The sequence below is a fragment of the Pelophylax lessonae genome (assembly GCF_965119305.1).
Source record: "Pelophylax lessonae genome assembly, chromosome: 12".
NCBI lineage: Eukaryota > Metazoa > Chordata > Amphibia > Anura > Ranidae > Pelophylax > Pelophylax lessonae.
In genome coordinates, this window is record NC_138779.1 from 58432932 (window position 1) to 58449534 (window position 16603).

The 16603-nt window shown below is 45.7% G+C and overlaps 1 protein-coding gene across 1 annotated transcript in view; it reads right to left on the reverse strand.

Annotated features, from left to right (window-relative positions):
- Window positions 1-1098: 1098 nt before the first annotated feature.
- LOC309568862 (uncharacterized protein C1orf167 homolog) overlaps window positions 1099-16603 on the reverse strand; it is a 66061-nt gene continuing 50556 nt past the window's right edge. Inside the window, exons 12-14 of the mRNA XM_082274646.1 lie at window positions 13881-14013; window positions 11861-11971; window positions 1099-1520 (exon numbers count right to left, since the gene is read on the reverse strand). Coding sequence (XP_082130772.1) covers window positions 1413-1520; window positions 11861-11971; window positions 13881-14013 — 352 coding nt within the window. The 3' untranslated portion in view covers window positions 1099-1412. The remainder of the gene's footprint in view (window positions 1521-11860; window positions 11972-13880; window positions 14014-16603) is intronic.

The window sequence follows — 16603 nt, forward strand, 5'->3', positions numbered from 1 at the left end:
TTTTTTTTTAACTCTTCTTCCTGCACCATTAGAAGGAAGTCTCCCTAGGACAGGAGGAAAGTGGAGATCCCTCAAAGCTGCGTTCCACTGGATAAATACCCCTAAGGGGAAGGCTTGGTGTGAATGGGAGGTAAGCGCATATATTGGCTGGTGGAGGGATTCTAGGTGTTTGTCTAAGATTGAGTGTTCACTGAATAGGACATTGTTCACCTTTATTGTTTAAATGTAATACAAGAGTACTTTACACACCCAGTTTCATTATCAGGAGGTGTCACCATTACTTATTTTCTTCTATTTTTGACTTGTCACAGAGTATTTATATTACCACTATAGTAGTTTGTATCATGTTTGAGTATATCATGCAGTATTGCGTGTAGAGGGTTCCCACCACTGTTGCACGTCTATTTTTTTCATGCTGTTTTTTACTTTTTGTTTGGGGGTTCCCACCACTGTTGTATATGTTCACTTTGTTCATGCTATATATTAAATAATAGGAGTAGTTCTTTGCATTTATAATTCCCAAACACCCATCAGTATTTTAGAGGGCTAGCACTTCACCTATCTTCCTTATTTACATTATAAGTGGGGTACGGCAGCAAGCCACATCATTTTTTACACATTTTATAGGAGTTAGCACATAGTAGAGTGGGGGACTAGACATATTATGTTAGGTTGGCTGTTTTCCTTTTAAAACAGAGCCACAAGCGGATAAATAAATAACATCAATGAATAAAGAAAACAATGTATTTATTTAAAATATTATTGTATGCAATTAGTATAAATACCTGATTTTACTTTCAATCTCCTGTAACCCCCCCCCCCCCCCCCTGTACAGCAGCACCCACACTGGGAGAGGGAGGCACAGCATGTAGGACCTATTAGGTTAGCTGTAGGCACATATGATGACGAAAAGAGAGAGAGAGCATAGAGATAACCTTCTATGTTTGTTGCTGCTTGTTCACTGTCCAATCACATGATGTGGGCAGGGAGATGACCGGGCTTTGTTGATCTAACTGCAGCAGAGAAAAGTCAGGTCACAGAGCTGGTTGTGTACGTTTCAGGACTGGGGGGAAAGAAATACCAATCCTTTTGCAGGTATGTATTCCAAGTGTTTACCTGGGGGTCAGCTTTAACAATCTTCAGGACCCGTTTTCATTGCAGGGACTGAACAGACATGTACATGTAGCACACCTCTCCTGGGGTTAGGATACTACAAACCACCATACAGTACAGGCTGAGACTTTTAGTTCTTTTCCAGGTGATGGACATCCTGGCACTACTACCTGTCCCAGGCTTTGTTCTTTCCTGGTAAGCATCCTCTCTGGCTGGCTGTGCAGTGAGGCCTCTCTGTAGTATGTTAGGTCCAAGAAGTGTGACTGGAGCGGTGCTGAATGAGCTCCCACTGCATCCAATCACTGCTCCGCAACCGGGAAATCTTCAACTTCTATCCTCACTGGTATCCCAGTTATTCTTCCCAGTCCTCGTCTGGTCACCAGGCGCTGCCGCCATCTTGTAAAGGCCTGAGGTCAAAATAAAACTTTTAATCACACTTAAAATGAAGTATATGAGTCGGTTTAGAAAGATGCTGCAAAGAGCAATAAAAAAAAAAAAAAAATACAGATTTGGGTGTTTTCCTTCTCAAAATTAGAGATAAACTAGGCAGGCCATATATAATATGGTTTTCCTGACTGACTCCATGGCAGCATAGGTATGGGTTTAGCCCTGCCTCCTCTCCTACCCTATAGGACCCCACTCCCATAAATTTTGCTCAGAGCTAGGGGCCGCATTCCTTTTTTTTCTCCTCCTCCTACAAGTATTTTGGAGTCTTACCTTATATGAAGATATCTGCGACCCAGGCCTGCCGGCGTGCATGCGATGTCATGGATCTAGACACAGTGTCTACTCAGGAGTCCAGCAATCCCCAGCTATTAGCAGGGTGGACACAGGCAATGGATGTGGTGTCATGAAGAGCTGTAAATTCTGACCATTGCTAGGGTTAGCGGCAGGTTGGCCAAATGTCCCAGCTATTAGCGGGAGGCTCTAGTTATGCGCACAGCAGCAGCCTTCTGGTTCCAATCTGGGTGTGCGGTAACATATATTTCTGTTGGCACCAGTTTATGTGTATGTTTGTCTTTTTCCCTTCCCTGTTAGTTTCCTCAGCCATGGCGGCTGGAACGCATCTGCATTCCAGGCCGCCGCTTTGCGATTCCGCGCCTGTTTGCACAGTTGCGGGCGAAAACGAGGCTTGGTCCTTACATGCGCGGTCCTGGCAAGACGGTGGCGGTCGTGCATGTGCAGGGGCGGTAATGATCCCAGCCCAGACGCGCTGTGACGTCATCGGAAGTGGAAAATTTAAACAGCTGTGAGTGTTCCTTCTAGCTGCCTTGTACTGCAGTCTCTCCCTCTCTCTTCTAAGGTTTTCTTTGGCTGTTTACAGTTCCAGGTCTGAGCCTTGTCATTATGGATGTGGCACTGCCCCCCTGTGGCCAACCCTTACACAGCAGCTAGGACTGGTTTTGTTAACCCCTGTCTGTTTTGGGGTTTTTCTTTTGATTGGGTCTTTATTCCTTCTCAGCCCTTCTAGGTCTGATCAGCATCACACAGCATGCGAAGATAAAGACCTTCCTAGGTCACAACACTGTCACTCTTCTAGACGTCATAGGTCGCCATCCAGATCTAGGCGTCACAGAGGAGATTCCGAATCTGCATCCGGGCACCGCCCTCACTGCCACTCCAGCTGTTTTATGAGGAAAACTTGCTGGGGATGTGGATCCCTGGTTCCAGAAGGCAAATCACTTTGTGAGCCTTGTTATATCCCGGCCGTGAGAGAAAGAGAAGGTGAAGACCAGCAAGTGGAATCCCTGGTAAGGCAAGTGGTCCAAGAATCCCTGAAGGGTTTGGATTCCGGCCATACCCTTAACCCTTTGGTCAGTGTGGTGTGTCCCTCCTTGAGGGACGAGTTTACCGAGGCCGGGTCCTTCAAACTGAGACACTCTTCAGTCGAGACCTCAGACAGTGAGGCAGAGACAGATTACCCAGGGAAGGGCTTTGGTTTTGCGCTGGTTAAGCCAGTGGAATCTCCCTCGAAGCAGAGGAAATATTTCAAACATCTTAAAAAAGAACGCTCGATTTTTCCGTTCTTGGGTGAGCTTGGCAAGATAATTACAGCCGAGTGGGGCAGAGTGTAGAGAAAGAACTCCTTGCTGACCAATCAAACAGCCAGGATGTCTGAGGCTGAGAGAGGTGCTTCTGCACTGGAAACCCTTTGTCATCAGACGGCAGCACTGACGCAGGCAGTCAAGAATCTGAAGGAGGGTTATTTCCAGCTTTCGGGAACGTTTCCATGCCTTCACAGCTTCTAGGACTTCCACCAAATCTAACCTAGCCACAAGCCCCACCTCTACACCAGCGTCCTCCAGCACAGATGCCGACGCTCCACGCTGTAGTACTGCCTCCTCCAGAGCCCAGAGTTCCCATTCCTGAGCACTTTTCAGGTGACCGGCGGAGGTTCAGGGCTTTCAGGAATGCCTGCGAACTTTGTTTTGCCCTACAACCCAGACCCTTTGCTATATAGACTATCCGAACAGGGTTTATCATCTCCCTCCGGTCAGATGAACCGCAATCCTGGGCCCATAACCTCCTAGAACAAAAGGATGAGCTGTTAAACTCAGTTACCATGTTTGTTTTGAAGCCATGGCTACTTTGTATGATGACCCGCAGAAAACTGCCACCGCAGAGTCTGCTCTTCACTCTCTGGTGCAGGGAAGATGACTAGTAGAGGATTACATCTGGGCGTTCGGTAGATGGGCAGCTAATACGGGATGGAATGATGCAGCTTTGAAGTATTAATTCAGTTTAGGCCTATCTGAAACCATCAAGGATGATCTGGCCAGGTGTGAAGCTCCCGCCATGCTAGAGGCTCTTAGCCATGCTTCCACCCAGCTGGCCAACCTAGGTACTCCCCAAGGTCCCGGCTCCAACAGTTCCTGCCGCTACTCCTCCGAATACCTCCAATATGGAAATGATGCAGATTGGTCTACTATGACCCGATTTAACCCCAGAAGAAAAAGAACGCAGGTGACAGAACAATCTCTGTATTTACTGTGGAGCATCAGGCCACTTCCTACGCAACTGTCTGGTTCAGCCAAGTAAGTCCAGGTACTTGTACCCTTCCTATCTTCAGCTATCCGGGATTGTATCTGCTCATATTCTCCCCATCTCTCTGCAGGTGGCTAGAAGGGAGGTCAAACTGTGGGCAATTATTGACTCTGGAGCTTGCAGCTGCTTCCTGGACATCAACCTGGCTAAAGACCTGCATATTCCTCTGACTCCACCACCCAGTTCAGGACCTATTACCCAAGAAACAGTCCCTATTCTCACAACCACAGACACAAGGCACCAGGAACTTCTCAGTTTTGATGTGATCAGATCTTCCATTTTCCCAGCTATTTTTGGAATACCATGGCTACAAGCCCACAACCCATCAGTGGACTGGTCCAGAGGTGAGGTCAACTTCTCATCCAACTACTGCCACTAGCATTGTGGCATTCCTATAAAAAACCAACTTCCATACTTGCCTGACCATACAACCAGCAACAGACACCAGTCAAGTAGTCCCTTCTGTCTACCACGACTACATTGACTTCTTTGACAAAAGGAAAGCCGATACTACTGGTCCTAGGACTGTCCTATTGAGCTACTCCTTGGAGCAGAAATTCCCTTTGGGCGAATCTTTCCTTTGTCCGAGGTGGAATTGGAGGCCCTTAGACAGCACAACAATGAGAACCTAGTCAAAGGTTTAATTCATCCCTCTTCCTCACCTGCCAAAGCAGGCGACTTCTTTGTTGAAAAAAGAGACCACCCCCTCAGGCTATGCATCGACTACTGGGAGCTCAACAAAATCCCCATCAAGAATTGGTACCCTCATTCTGGAGTTGTTCCAGAGGTCCTAAGCGGCCTGGGTATTTACGAAACTGGACTTGAAGGGGCCATATAATCTGGTCCACATTAGAGAGGGGGACGAATAGAAAATGGCCTTCAGAACATGCTTTGGCCACTTTGAATATCTTGTGATGCCCTTTGGGCTATGCAATGCCCCCGCAACATTTCAAAACCTAGTCAATGATATGAACCTTAACTCATTCCTGATCGTCTACCTGGATGATATCCTGATCTTCTCTGCCTCTCTTGAACTCCACCAATTCCACGTAAAGAATATTAAATACCCTCCGAAGGCACGGTTTGTACGCCAAAGCAGAGAAGTGCGATTTTGAGAAACAATCCATTCAATTTTTGGGGCTCATAATCTCTGCTGAAGGGATTTCCATGGGTCTCCAGAAGGTCTCAGCAATTCTAGACTGGCCAGCACCTTCAGACAGAAAGAGTCCAAAGATTCGTAGGCTTTGCCAACTTCTACCAGAGATTTATGAAAGGTTTCTCAACTATCATTGCCCCAATTACTCAACTTACAGGTCTCCATACTCATTTACTCTGGATTTAGGAAGCCCAAGTAGCCTTTGAACAACTCAAACCCTTGTTTACCTCTGCTCCAGTGTTGCAACACCCGTACCCAGCACTCCCTATCGTTCTTGAAGTAGACGCTTCTGAAGTGGCAACAGGTGCTGTGCTCTCTCAGCATCTGGGCCCAAAAGCTCTACTGCACCCAGTAGCCTTCTGCTCTAAGAAATTAAACTAGGCTGAATGAAAATATGACGTGGCCTTCGAAGAGTGGTGGTATCTATTGGAGGGCGCCAATCACCCAATCATGATCTTTACTGACCACAAAAACTTGGAATATCTGAGGTCCACCAAACGTCTAAGACCCCGACAGGCTAGATGGGCATTATTCTTCTCAAGATTCAACTTACATTTAACATATAGACCAGGATCCAAGAATGGGAAGGTGGACCCCTTGTCCTGGATGTTCCCTGAATATACAGAACCTGCTTCCCGGAGCACCATTCCTTCAGCCCAGAACTTTTGTATTGATTCAACCCAGCTTGAAATCGGTCATTGAACAAGCCTCTGCTTCATGTCCCGAATCTGAACAGGCCTCGTTAAGGAAACAAGACAGATTACTCTGGCATTAGTATAAGGTCTTCATACCTCAGGAGGCAAGGCTTCAGGTCTTCAAGACGTACCATGACCACCAGTTAGCCAGCCACTTTGGAGCTTGTAAAATAAGCAAGTTCATCCAACAGTCCTTTCTGATGGCCCAATCTTAGTCGGGACTGTAAAGCCTGTGTCAGATCCTGCTCAGTGTGCCTACGTAGCAAGGGAGACAAGAAAAAAGCCGTGGGGACTGTTGAGACCCTTACCTATTCCTAACCGTCCATGGGAAATGATCAGCATTGATTTTATTGTGAAGCTTCTGCCCTCAGAGGCTTTTACCACCATCCTGGTGATGGTGGACCGCCTGTCGAAGATGGCCCATTTCCTACCCTTGGTAGGCACACCTTTAGCAACTGAGACCACCCACACGTTCATCAAGGAAATTGTGAGACTCCACAGCTTACCAAGTAGCATTGTTTTTAGATGGGGAGGTACAATTTACAATCTCTGTAAGGCCCTGAAAATAGAACTTTGCCTCTCATCGGCCTTCCATCCTCAGAGCTTTGGACAAACAGAGCGAACTAATCAAACCTTGGAGCAGTACCTGCGCTGTCTCTCAGCCTTTTCACAGGACGACAGGGCCTCGCTACTCCCACTGGCAGGGTTTGCCTATAACAATTAGCTACACTCAGCCAAAAACCTCTGTTCTGGGCCAACTATGGATTCCACCCTCTTGCCTTGCCCAAAACTATATCCAAATCAGCAGTATCTACTGTTCAGAACGGACTTGCTTTTATACAGCAAAACTACTGAACCCTCCAAAAATGCATACAGAGGGCTTAAACTGACCACAAAAAGATTTTTGACAAAAAATGAGGGGGGATCCCTCCCTTAAAGTCAGGGATGAGGTATGGCTGTCAACAGGCAATCTGAAACTGCCATGCCCATCAAAGAAGCTGGGGCCAAGGTACATCAGGCCACTTCCAGTCAAACATGAGGTAAACCCAGTGGTGTTTGAATTATACCTGCCTGATTCTTATAGGACTCCTCCAGTTTTTTACGCCTCTCTCCTTAAATCGGTCATTCCAGATCCATTCCCAGGAAGAGTGGAACCACCTCCGCCACCAGTAACTTTTGGAGAAGAAACAGAATACAAGGTGGAGTCAGTATTGGATTACAGGAAGCAAGGCAGGCAAATCCAATATCTGATCAAATTGAAGGGGTATCCACCCGAAGAAAGCTCCTGGGAACCAAAGATCCACATCCATGCCCCTAGACTCATTCGGGAATTCCATGCCAGATATCTGAGAAAGATGGAATTGGGCATGCATTGGCTGCCCGTTGGCGGGTGGGTGGGGGGTTTAGTGGGCACTGTCAGGTCACCAATAGCAGGAGGACTCTAGGACCCAGCATCTGTCAGGGCAGGAGAAGGGCTCAAGGACCCAGCATCTCCGCCACCACCTCACATGGGCCTTTATAAGAAAGCCAGTTCTTGGCTGAAGTGCTGTTTGATCTTCAGCTGTTACCAACGTTCCCGTGTTTCCTGTGATCTCTTTCCAAAGAGAAGAGGTTGAAGGTGTGGCGGGCTTGATCTGGCGCCCATCTATTGCTGGGATCAAAGGGGTGTTGACAGATGCCCCTGACCAATAAAACAGAGTGGCCATGGGCTGTCCTGAGTTTATGACAATATCAGGTCCCTCCTCTATAGACCGTTTTATACCACTATTCATATCTTTCAATATGTACTGGTTACATTCCTGAAACTGATAGATCATGGCCCAGCATTGAATCTTGCATCCACGGACACCAAATACAGAATATCTCAGATAAACTTGTCACCCAGGGAATATCTGACAGCTATCTTCCCTTCTATATGTGCTAATGTGGTTATGTATGACCTTAATTCGTTCAGTATAACATTTCTCATCCAAATATATACTTATTAATGGGTCATGTTCCTGTCTGAGTTTATGAATCATGTGAGTATTTGTTAGGTTTTGAATTGGGCAGGGCTCTACGATTGCCTTTTACGATTCCCATTAGTTCTGGTTACTCTTAATGGATTTAAGCAAAGTTTTACAATAGCCCTGGACGGAAAATACAAACATCCTGCCAGGACTCCTACCAGGTTTACAGCTCTGCACAGGCCTAGGTGCTGGTTTTGATGTCTCGAAGTTGAGATAACGGCTCATTTGAAGTGTAAAACCTATGCAACTCTATGAATTGAAGGAGGGGAGGAGGGGGATATCATCGCTGCGTGTATAACTGTTCTGCAAGACTGTCATGGCTGACCTACAATGACTAAAGAACATGGCTGCTTGCTACAGCTTTTTTTGTGTCCAGTACGGGATATCATTACACGACCATCTGTTCATTCTCTTCCATGGAAAGAACAAGGGTTTGTGTGCCTCCTCCAGATCCATCGCAGCTTGGATTAAGTACATTCAGTGGGCCTATAAAGCTAAGGGCTTGGCGCCCCCAGAGGCAGTGACTGCTCATTGAACCAGAGGAGTTTCTACATTGTGAGTGGCCTCTCGGCACGTCGCCCCTGAAGTGATATGCAGAGTGGCCTTGTGGTCTTAAATTAACACTTTTATGACCCTTTACTGTGTTGACCGGGCCTCTTTATCCTCTGTTTACTATGGTTTGCGAATACTGTCTGCTGACAGTGCAAATTAAACTTTTCTTTTGTCCAGCAGTTGCCCACCTGGGTGTGTATGGCTAGTTATTTCCCACATGTATGCTGCCATGGAGTCTGTCAGGAAAATTACTAACAAATACTTACCGTATTTTTCCTTTCCTGATGGACTCCACGGCAGCAGGAGTTCCCTCCCATCTACTGGAGTAGGCTAGTCATGGAACGCGGCCCCTAGCACTGAGCGAAATGTATAGGAGTGGGGTCCAATAGGGTAGGAGAGGAGGTGGGGCTAAACCCATACGTATGCTGCCATGGAGTCCATCAGGAAAGGAAAATTACGGAAAGTATTTGATAGAAATTTTCTGTTTTCTTTCCTGCAACCAAGAATATAGCTTAATTCTCCCATCAACGCTGTTGATGGGGAAATCCCCTCCATGAAGCTATTGTTTTCTCCCAGTTGGGGGGGCACGGGGAGCCGTCCTTGCCGGGAGAACACCGTGATTATTTCTAGAGGATAGAGCCACTGACAATAATCGCACGCTAGAAATCCAACATGCTGGTTGGATTTTTGGAACATTGATGGATCGACTTTGGTACAATCAGCCTGCCCAAACATGGATTGAATTTCACCCAGTCCCTGCCAAGATTTGAGCCATCTATAGCTGGTTTAGGCCCCTGCTCTTTGGAGAGCTGCCTGAAAGAAACCCTTTCACCAGATGAGACAGCCCATCAGAGTCCTTAACTCTATTAGAGATCCAGTGCCCCAAACACATTCCTTTTGTATAGGGCTTATCTAGGCATCTACAAATCACCGGTGCCCAATGGTTACCTGTACCTGCCTTGGGTAACATGCGGAGCTACTGAGGTTGGTTATATTCTAGAGCTCTAAATGAATTAAATCGGTCAGCAACAAAGTTATACATCACTTAGAATTAACTCTAACATACATTTTCACTGACAGAAATTTGTTATTCTCCCAGCAACAAATATGCTGTTTTGTAACGGTTACAGAATTATTCATGTGACACAACTCTAAGGGGTCTATTTATAAAAAAATTGTAGGACAAAAATAACAAGCATTGACCCATCCTTAAAGGGTAAGTTGACCTTTGTGGGGAAAAAAAAAAAATAAATGCACATTTTTGCAGGAAAAAAAAGTGTATTTATAATTTTTTTCACAGGAATCTGCAGAGCATTCCACCCATGATTCGAAGATCACGGATGAAATGTCAGACTCGTGCAAACTCTTCCTACAGCTATAAGCTCATACTTCCGTACAGACTGTCTGTTTCAGAGCTGCAGGAAGTGTCAATGAATTACCTCACAGTCCACTGAAAACTAGTCTGTCGTCGTGGCAGAATGGACTTGAGTTTCCTCATTCACAGATTCCTGTGAATGAATAACGTGGCTGTGCAGGTGGAGCCGCACCAATTTTGAAAAGTAAGACGGGTGCCCCCCCCCCCCCCCAGCCTGCTGTCGTGGGAAGGTTGCAGATCAGGGGGTGAGCGCTGCAGGTAATGGAACATGCTACACGCAGGGCCCTCTTTAATATGGATTGGACCCTAGGAAAACATTTTCTTGGGCTCTTCCCATGCAAATCTGCTCCCCTCCCCAACATCCCAAAAAAACAAACACACACATAGACTTATGTATTAAATTGTATTGTAACTGTACTCTCTGCTCTCATGTTGTAAAGTGCTGCACAAGCTTTTGGCACTAAATAAATCCTGTATAATAATAATAATCTCAAAAACATTAATAATGTAAACAAAGAACTGGTCCAGCCTCACTGATTGATTGCTAGAGGTCACTGCACATCATTACCGCTCACTGGTTGGTTGCTAGAGGTTACTGCACATCATTACCGCTCACTGGCTGGTTGCTAGAGGTTACTGCACATCCTTACAGCTCACTGACTGGTTGAAAAAGGTTACTACACATCATTACCGCTCACTGGTTGGTTGCTAAAGGTAACTGGACATTATTACCCCTCACTGATTGGCTGCTAGAGGTTACTGTGCATCATTACCACTTATTGGTTGCTAGAGGTTATAGCACATCACTACGGCTCACTGACTGGTTGGTGAAATTTACAGCACCATCAACTCACAACATCCACAGCTCACCTCTGTAACCCCCTCCCCCTCCACAGCTCACCTCTGTACCCCCTCCCCCTATCCACAGCTCACCTCTGTATCCTCTCCATTTACAGCTCACCTCTGTAACCCCCTCCCCCTCTACAGCTCACCTCTGTAACCCCCTCCCCCTCTACAGCTCACCTCTGTACCCCCTCCCCCTATCCACAGCTCACTTCTGTATCCTCTCCATTCACACCTTACCTCTGAGGAGGGGGGGTACATTCTCACCTCTGTACCCATCTCCATCCACAACTCAACTCTGTACCCCCCCTCTAACCACAACTTACCTCTGTAACCCCCCCCCCCCCACATCAACAACTCCAATCAACAGCTCACCTCTGTAACCAAAAATCCACCCCCCCCCAATCCACAGCTCACCTCTCTAGCAGCTTACATCCCAAGCTGTGGATGGAAAGCAGCTTACACAACGTGCCCACTCTCTACACACCTCTCACCCCTTTTAACACATTCTCCACCCCCCTCCACAGTTCTTTCTCACCCGATTCACAGCACAGTTCAGTCTCAGCCTAGCAGACCTGTAACACACAGCCACAACACTTTACTCGGCTCTGTGCTACACAAGTCTGACAGGTGGGGGTGGGAGGAACATAGAGCGCTGCTCTGCTTCACTCCCTGTCACAGCCATTTCGGTCCTGCAGCTTCTGACAAAGGGTGAAGTGGAACGAGCAGGCTCTATCACATGCAGCCTACATCTGTGCATCTACACTGTCATAGTGTGGCTGCTTGTGAGAGCTGGGAGGGCGGGGGATTGGCTGCACCCGCTACTCCAGAAAAACTGCAGGCAGGCCGGGGCTCAAAGGGCAGCTGCTTTGGCCCCACAACGACAGGGCCCAGGGCAGCTGCCCCTTTTGCCATGTGTTAAAGATGGCCTTGGCTACACACTAAATACAGGTTCCAAAGCTGAACCTAATATTTTACAAACTGAAAAATGCTTGTGACATTTGTCCATTTTTTTTCCTCATATAAATAGACCCCTTTGTGTAACCAAATGTCTGACAAGGGTTTTCTTTACCTTGAGACAAAGCCACCTTTTCTCCCAATCCAAGAACTGTATTGCTGTAGCAATCTGCAGCCTTCTCTTCCGCCAGATCTTCCAGCTTCCCTCCATCAAGCGCCTCTGATTCTACAATAAAAAGATTATTTTATACACTATATTACATGTTCGTGTAAAGGCAGGTGTCCCAATACTTTTGACAATAAAGCGTTGTATGCCATGGCTGTATTGGAAGCTGAGTACTGCATACACTGTACACTGCAAGGATCTGCAAATCCACCTTCCGCAAACAGGTTTCCCTCTACTAAGAATGTCTGATCAGGTAAAGAAACATCTGTTATTGATGCCATAATCTTGGTGCTCCAAATTCTCTTATGGTGATCATACACGCTTCCATAAAAGATCGATTTATTTTCCGATGGATCTCTCCCATTATGAATAATCGATCTTTAGCGGACAACCCATTTGATTAATACGCGACACACGGGAAAGTGGACTTTGATCAATAGTTAAAATGGAATTGTAATTTACAATCCGAATTTATCGATTTTATCTCTGTCCACAATGTCATCTCATAACCTGATCAATCGAAATCTGATTGTGTTCAAGAACAAACGTATCTCAGTGCTGCTGATTAATGCAAAACGATCGATAATATTCCACTTTGACCGACTGACTTAGTTTGATTGCATCCAATTGAGACTGAGACTAAATTGATCGGAAGGGAAATTATGGCTATTTAATTGTTTGAAGATTGAATCTTTTTGATCGAATAGCACATCTATCAGATAAAAAACAAATCAAAGTGTGTGTGGCCACCATTAGGCCTCACTTACATAGGCAGTGACAAACATGCAATTATTTGCAATTATAGGACATTTCTAAACAAATAAATGCATGAAATTTTAACCCTTTCACTGCCAGATGGTTTCCCCATATTTTTTTTCTCACATGATATTAGGGCAGCTGTTTATCAAGTGCAAAATTCAGAAAAAAAAAACCACTCTAAGCCCTGGTTCACATCGGTGTGGCTTTGAAATTGCGCTACTTCAGCGCGAATTCAAAGCTGTAGATCAGTGCGATTTGCACCTCTGATTTCATTTACCTTAGATTGTAAGCTCCTCGAGGGCAGGGACTGATATGAATGTGTAATGTATATGTAAAGCGCTGCGTAAATTGACAGCGCTATATAAGTACCTGAAATAATAATAATAATTGCGGCCTACCACTTTGTTTAACCCCTTCATGCCTAAGCCTGACATTTGTTGCTTACAAGATAAAATCAGTATTTTTTGCTAGAAATTTACTTAGAACCCCTAAACATTATATATATATTTTTAGCAGAGACCCTAGAGAATAAAATGGTGATCATTGCAATATTTTATGTCCCTCGGTATTTACGCAGCGGTTTTTCAAATGCAATTATTTTTGGAAAAAATACATTTTCATTAATTAAAAAAAAAAAAAAACAGCAAAGTTAGCCCAATTGTTTTGTATAATGTGAAAGATGATGTTATGCTGAGTAAATTGATACCCAACATGTTATGCTTTAAAATTGCGCACAGTTGTGGAATGGCGACAAACTACGGTACTTTTTACAGTATGGTAAATTGTAAAGGTTACCTGTTTAGAGTTACAGATGCAATCATGTATAATTAGCACCAACTATTTGTATATTTTCGAATAAAGAGGTTTTGACACTATTTATCATACTGAGCACTATTAGTCTCCATTCACACTACCGCGACTTGTCAGGCAACTTGTCAGCCTGACAAGTCGCGGTCCGTCACGGTCCATGCAGTGCTACAGGACCCGTTCTAATAGGAGCGACACAAGTCGACTTAGAAAAAGGGTCCTGTACTACTTCGGGGCGACCTCGGAGCGACTTGCATAGACATTCATTATATGAAGTCCGTGCAAGTCGCGCCGAAGTCGCGGTGCACGCGACTTGTGAAGTCAACCCCCGAAGTCGTGCCGCTTCGTGTGAATGCGGTCTTAGCGCGTCATTACAGTGTATGTTGTGTGGATAAATATTTACCAGTTCCTGTATCACGGATACGGTTTCATGTAACCCCTTCCAGTGTGTCCATGCCCCAACGAGACAAATCCTTTCAGCTCGGCATTGAAAATGCTGCAACAACTCCAAATGATGAGCGTTGTCCTCCAGCTCCCTGCAATGAAATCATTCCAAATTCAGAGTTTAATCCCAAATCAGAACAGGAAACAGCTATGAGGCTGGCCCTCCTCCTGTATTACCATGTAGGCTGTTGAAATATCTGCTCTGTAAGGAAAATGTTGAAAGCTTGCATCTCATGAAGGAAGTGTAGCAGTAACTAAAGCAGAGGGGTCCAACTGTTCTGTGCCCCGCTATCGGTTTATGCATTGACCCCCCAATTATATTCCAGGGTGGCAGGGGGCCTCTGCCGATCACTGGATTATGAATGTATACATTTTAGGTTTTGATTTTCCAATATGCTACTTTGTTCAGTTTTTTTAAGGATTAAGCCTGGGTTCACACTGGGGCAACTTGTCAGGTGACTTAGCCGCCTGACAAGTCGCGCTCCATTCAGTGCAATGGAACCGTTCTATTCAGAGCGACTCAAGTCGCTCTGACTTAGAAAAAGGTTCCTGCACTACTTTGGTGAGACTTGCATTGACTTCTATTAGAGAAGTCATATGCAAGCCCTGCTGAAGTCCCACTGCACAGGGCGGCTTCATAGTCCGACGACTTTGAAGCGGCCCTAGTGTGAACCCAGGCTAATGTGTTACATGGCTATACAGACAACTTGCCATAAAGTATACAGTAACTAAAGGCTAAACTTTTTTTTAAGTTTTGGATAGAGTGCAGAGGGATTAGACCCCCCTGTCAGGATCTATTGCTGTCTGTGCCCCCGTTAGGGAGATTCTCACACTCTATTTGTCCTGTTTACCATTATCATTGAAAGTAAAAGAAAATCCCCAATCGGGTTGTCCCCAGAAAAGTAATAGAGGGGAAATCTTCCAATGGGGACACTGGTTCTGGTGGCCTGGGGGGATTCCCTTAAATTGCAAGGCTTTCCTCTCACTTCCTGTTTTAGCTATGGGACAGGAAGTGAAAGGAAATCTCCTTATTAGGACAAAGAGGGCAAAAATAAACCTTACAGGGGTTTTAACCCTCCCTTACAATATCCAAAAATGAAAAAAAAAAAAAAAAACAGTTTGGCCAATCGTTCTACATTAAATAAATGTAAGGATGACAATTTCCTCTTCCTTGTATTAAAAGCAGACCATCACTCCCAAAATAATTTGTTCCCTTCTAAACCCTCCGATCTCTGCAATCTGAATTTAATTTGCATTCGTTTTCCCTTTCTTATAAAAAATTCCACCCCACCCTCTGCCGCCATTCTTGACTAAGTGAAAAGACTCATCAAACTTGGGTCTTGCAGCCTCTTGGGATACCACGTCACATTTCCCAGGAGGCTCCAGGACAAGGGGCACAGGGGGGGATGCAGAATGAGCCCAGCGCAGGCCATTGGGGACTGGCTACCTGAACCCAGAAGAGGCAGCCAGCTCCCATCAGTCAGGATGACCAAGATGGCGGTGCAGGACCTGGACTATGTCACCTGACCAGGGGAACGCAGCTGGACAATGCCAGATTTGCTAGCCGGATGTGTTCTGAAAAAAATCCCAATAGTACAGGTAAGGCTGCATTCACATGTCAGCGTAGCGATCGCGGGCAGAATCACCGCGATTCTGCCCGCGATCCGGAAATCATTGCAAATCGCGGGACGCCTTTGCGTTGCCCGTGATTTGCAATAGCACTCCAAACGCTGTGCGATGTTGCCGCGATTTGCGCCTGCCGAATCGCGGTAACATCGCGCAAAAAAATAGCGGGACGCATAACGCCCCAAAGAAGCTCTTGTACCCTTTTTGGGCGTCATGCGTCCCGCTATTTTTTTTGCGCGATGTTACCGCGATTCGGCAGGCGCAAATCGCGGCAACATCGCACAGCGTTTGGGGTGCTATTGCAAATCATGGGCAACGCACAGGCATCCCGCGATTTGCAATGATTTCCGGATCGCGGGCAGAATCGCGGTGATTCTGCCCGCGATCTCTACGCTGACATGTGAATGCAGCCTTAAAGGAGAAAAAAAAAAACAAGATTGGGGGGGGGGGGGGGGGGAGACAGTGAAATTCCTCTTAAATTAGAAAAAGTTGTTACAGTGTGAAATTGAGAAATAGCAAGATGCCAAAAAACTTCCGTTCCATTTCGCTGCTTGTGCACTATTTAGGCTCTGTTCGCTCCTGAGCATAGCGGAAACGTGTTTCTGCACACATTTCTGAAATGCCCCAAAAACAAGTTGGAATGCACACCTGGGTGCAATTCATTCTTAATTCTTCCAAAACACACCAAAAATGCATTATTTAAAAACAAGCCAAAGTCATTTCCAAAAAAAGGTGCAGGAGCTACTTTGGTACATTTTTAAGGCATTGGGCAGCCCATTCAAGCAATTTATCTTAAATATTTTAAAAGAATAACACAGTGGGTGGTGTGAACCAGGCACAAAGGGGACAAGGCATTTTCTGTCGTCTTGCGGTGAAAATAGCCACCCAATGCAGTCCCACTACACCTGCTGTGAATAGACCCTTAGGGTTCATGAATGGGCTTTAATGGTAATTTTATATGCTTAGTGTCATTTCCCTGCCCTTTCCCACAGCCAGGGAGCGGCACGTGCTGTGTACAGTCTACTATACAAGTCAAAGGCTGCATTTAGCCGTACT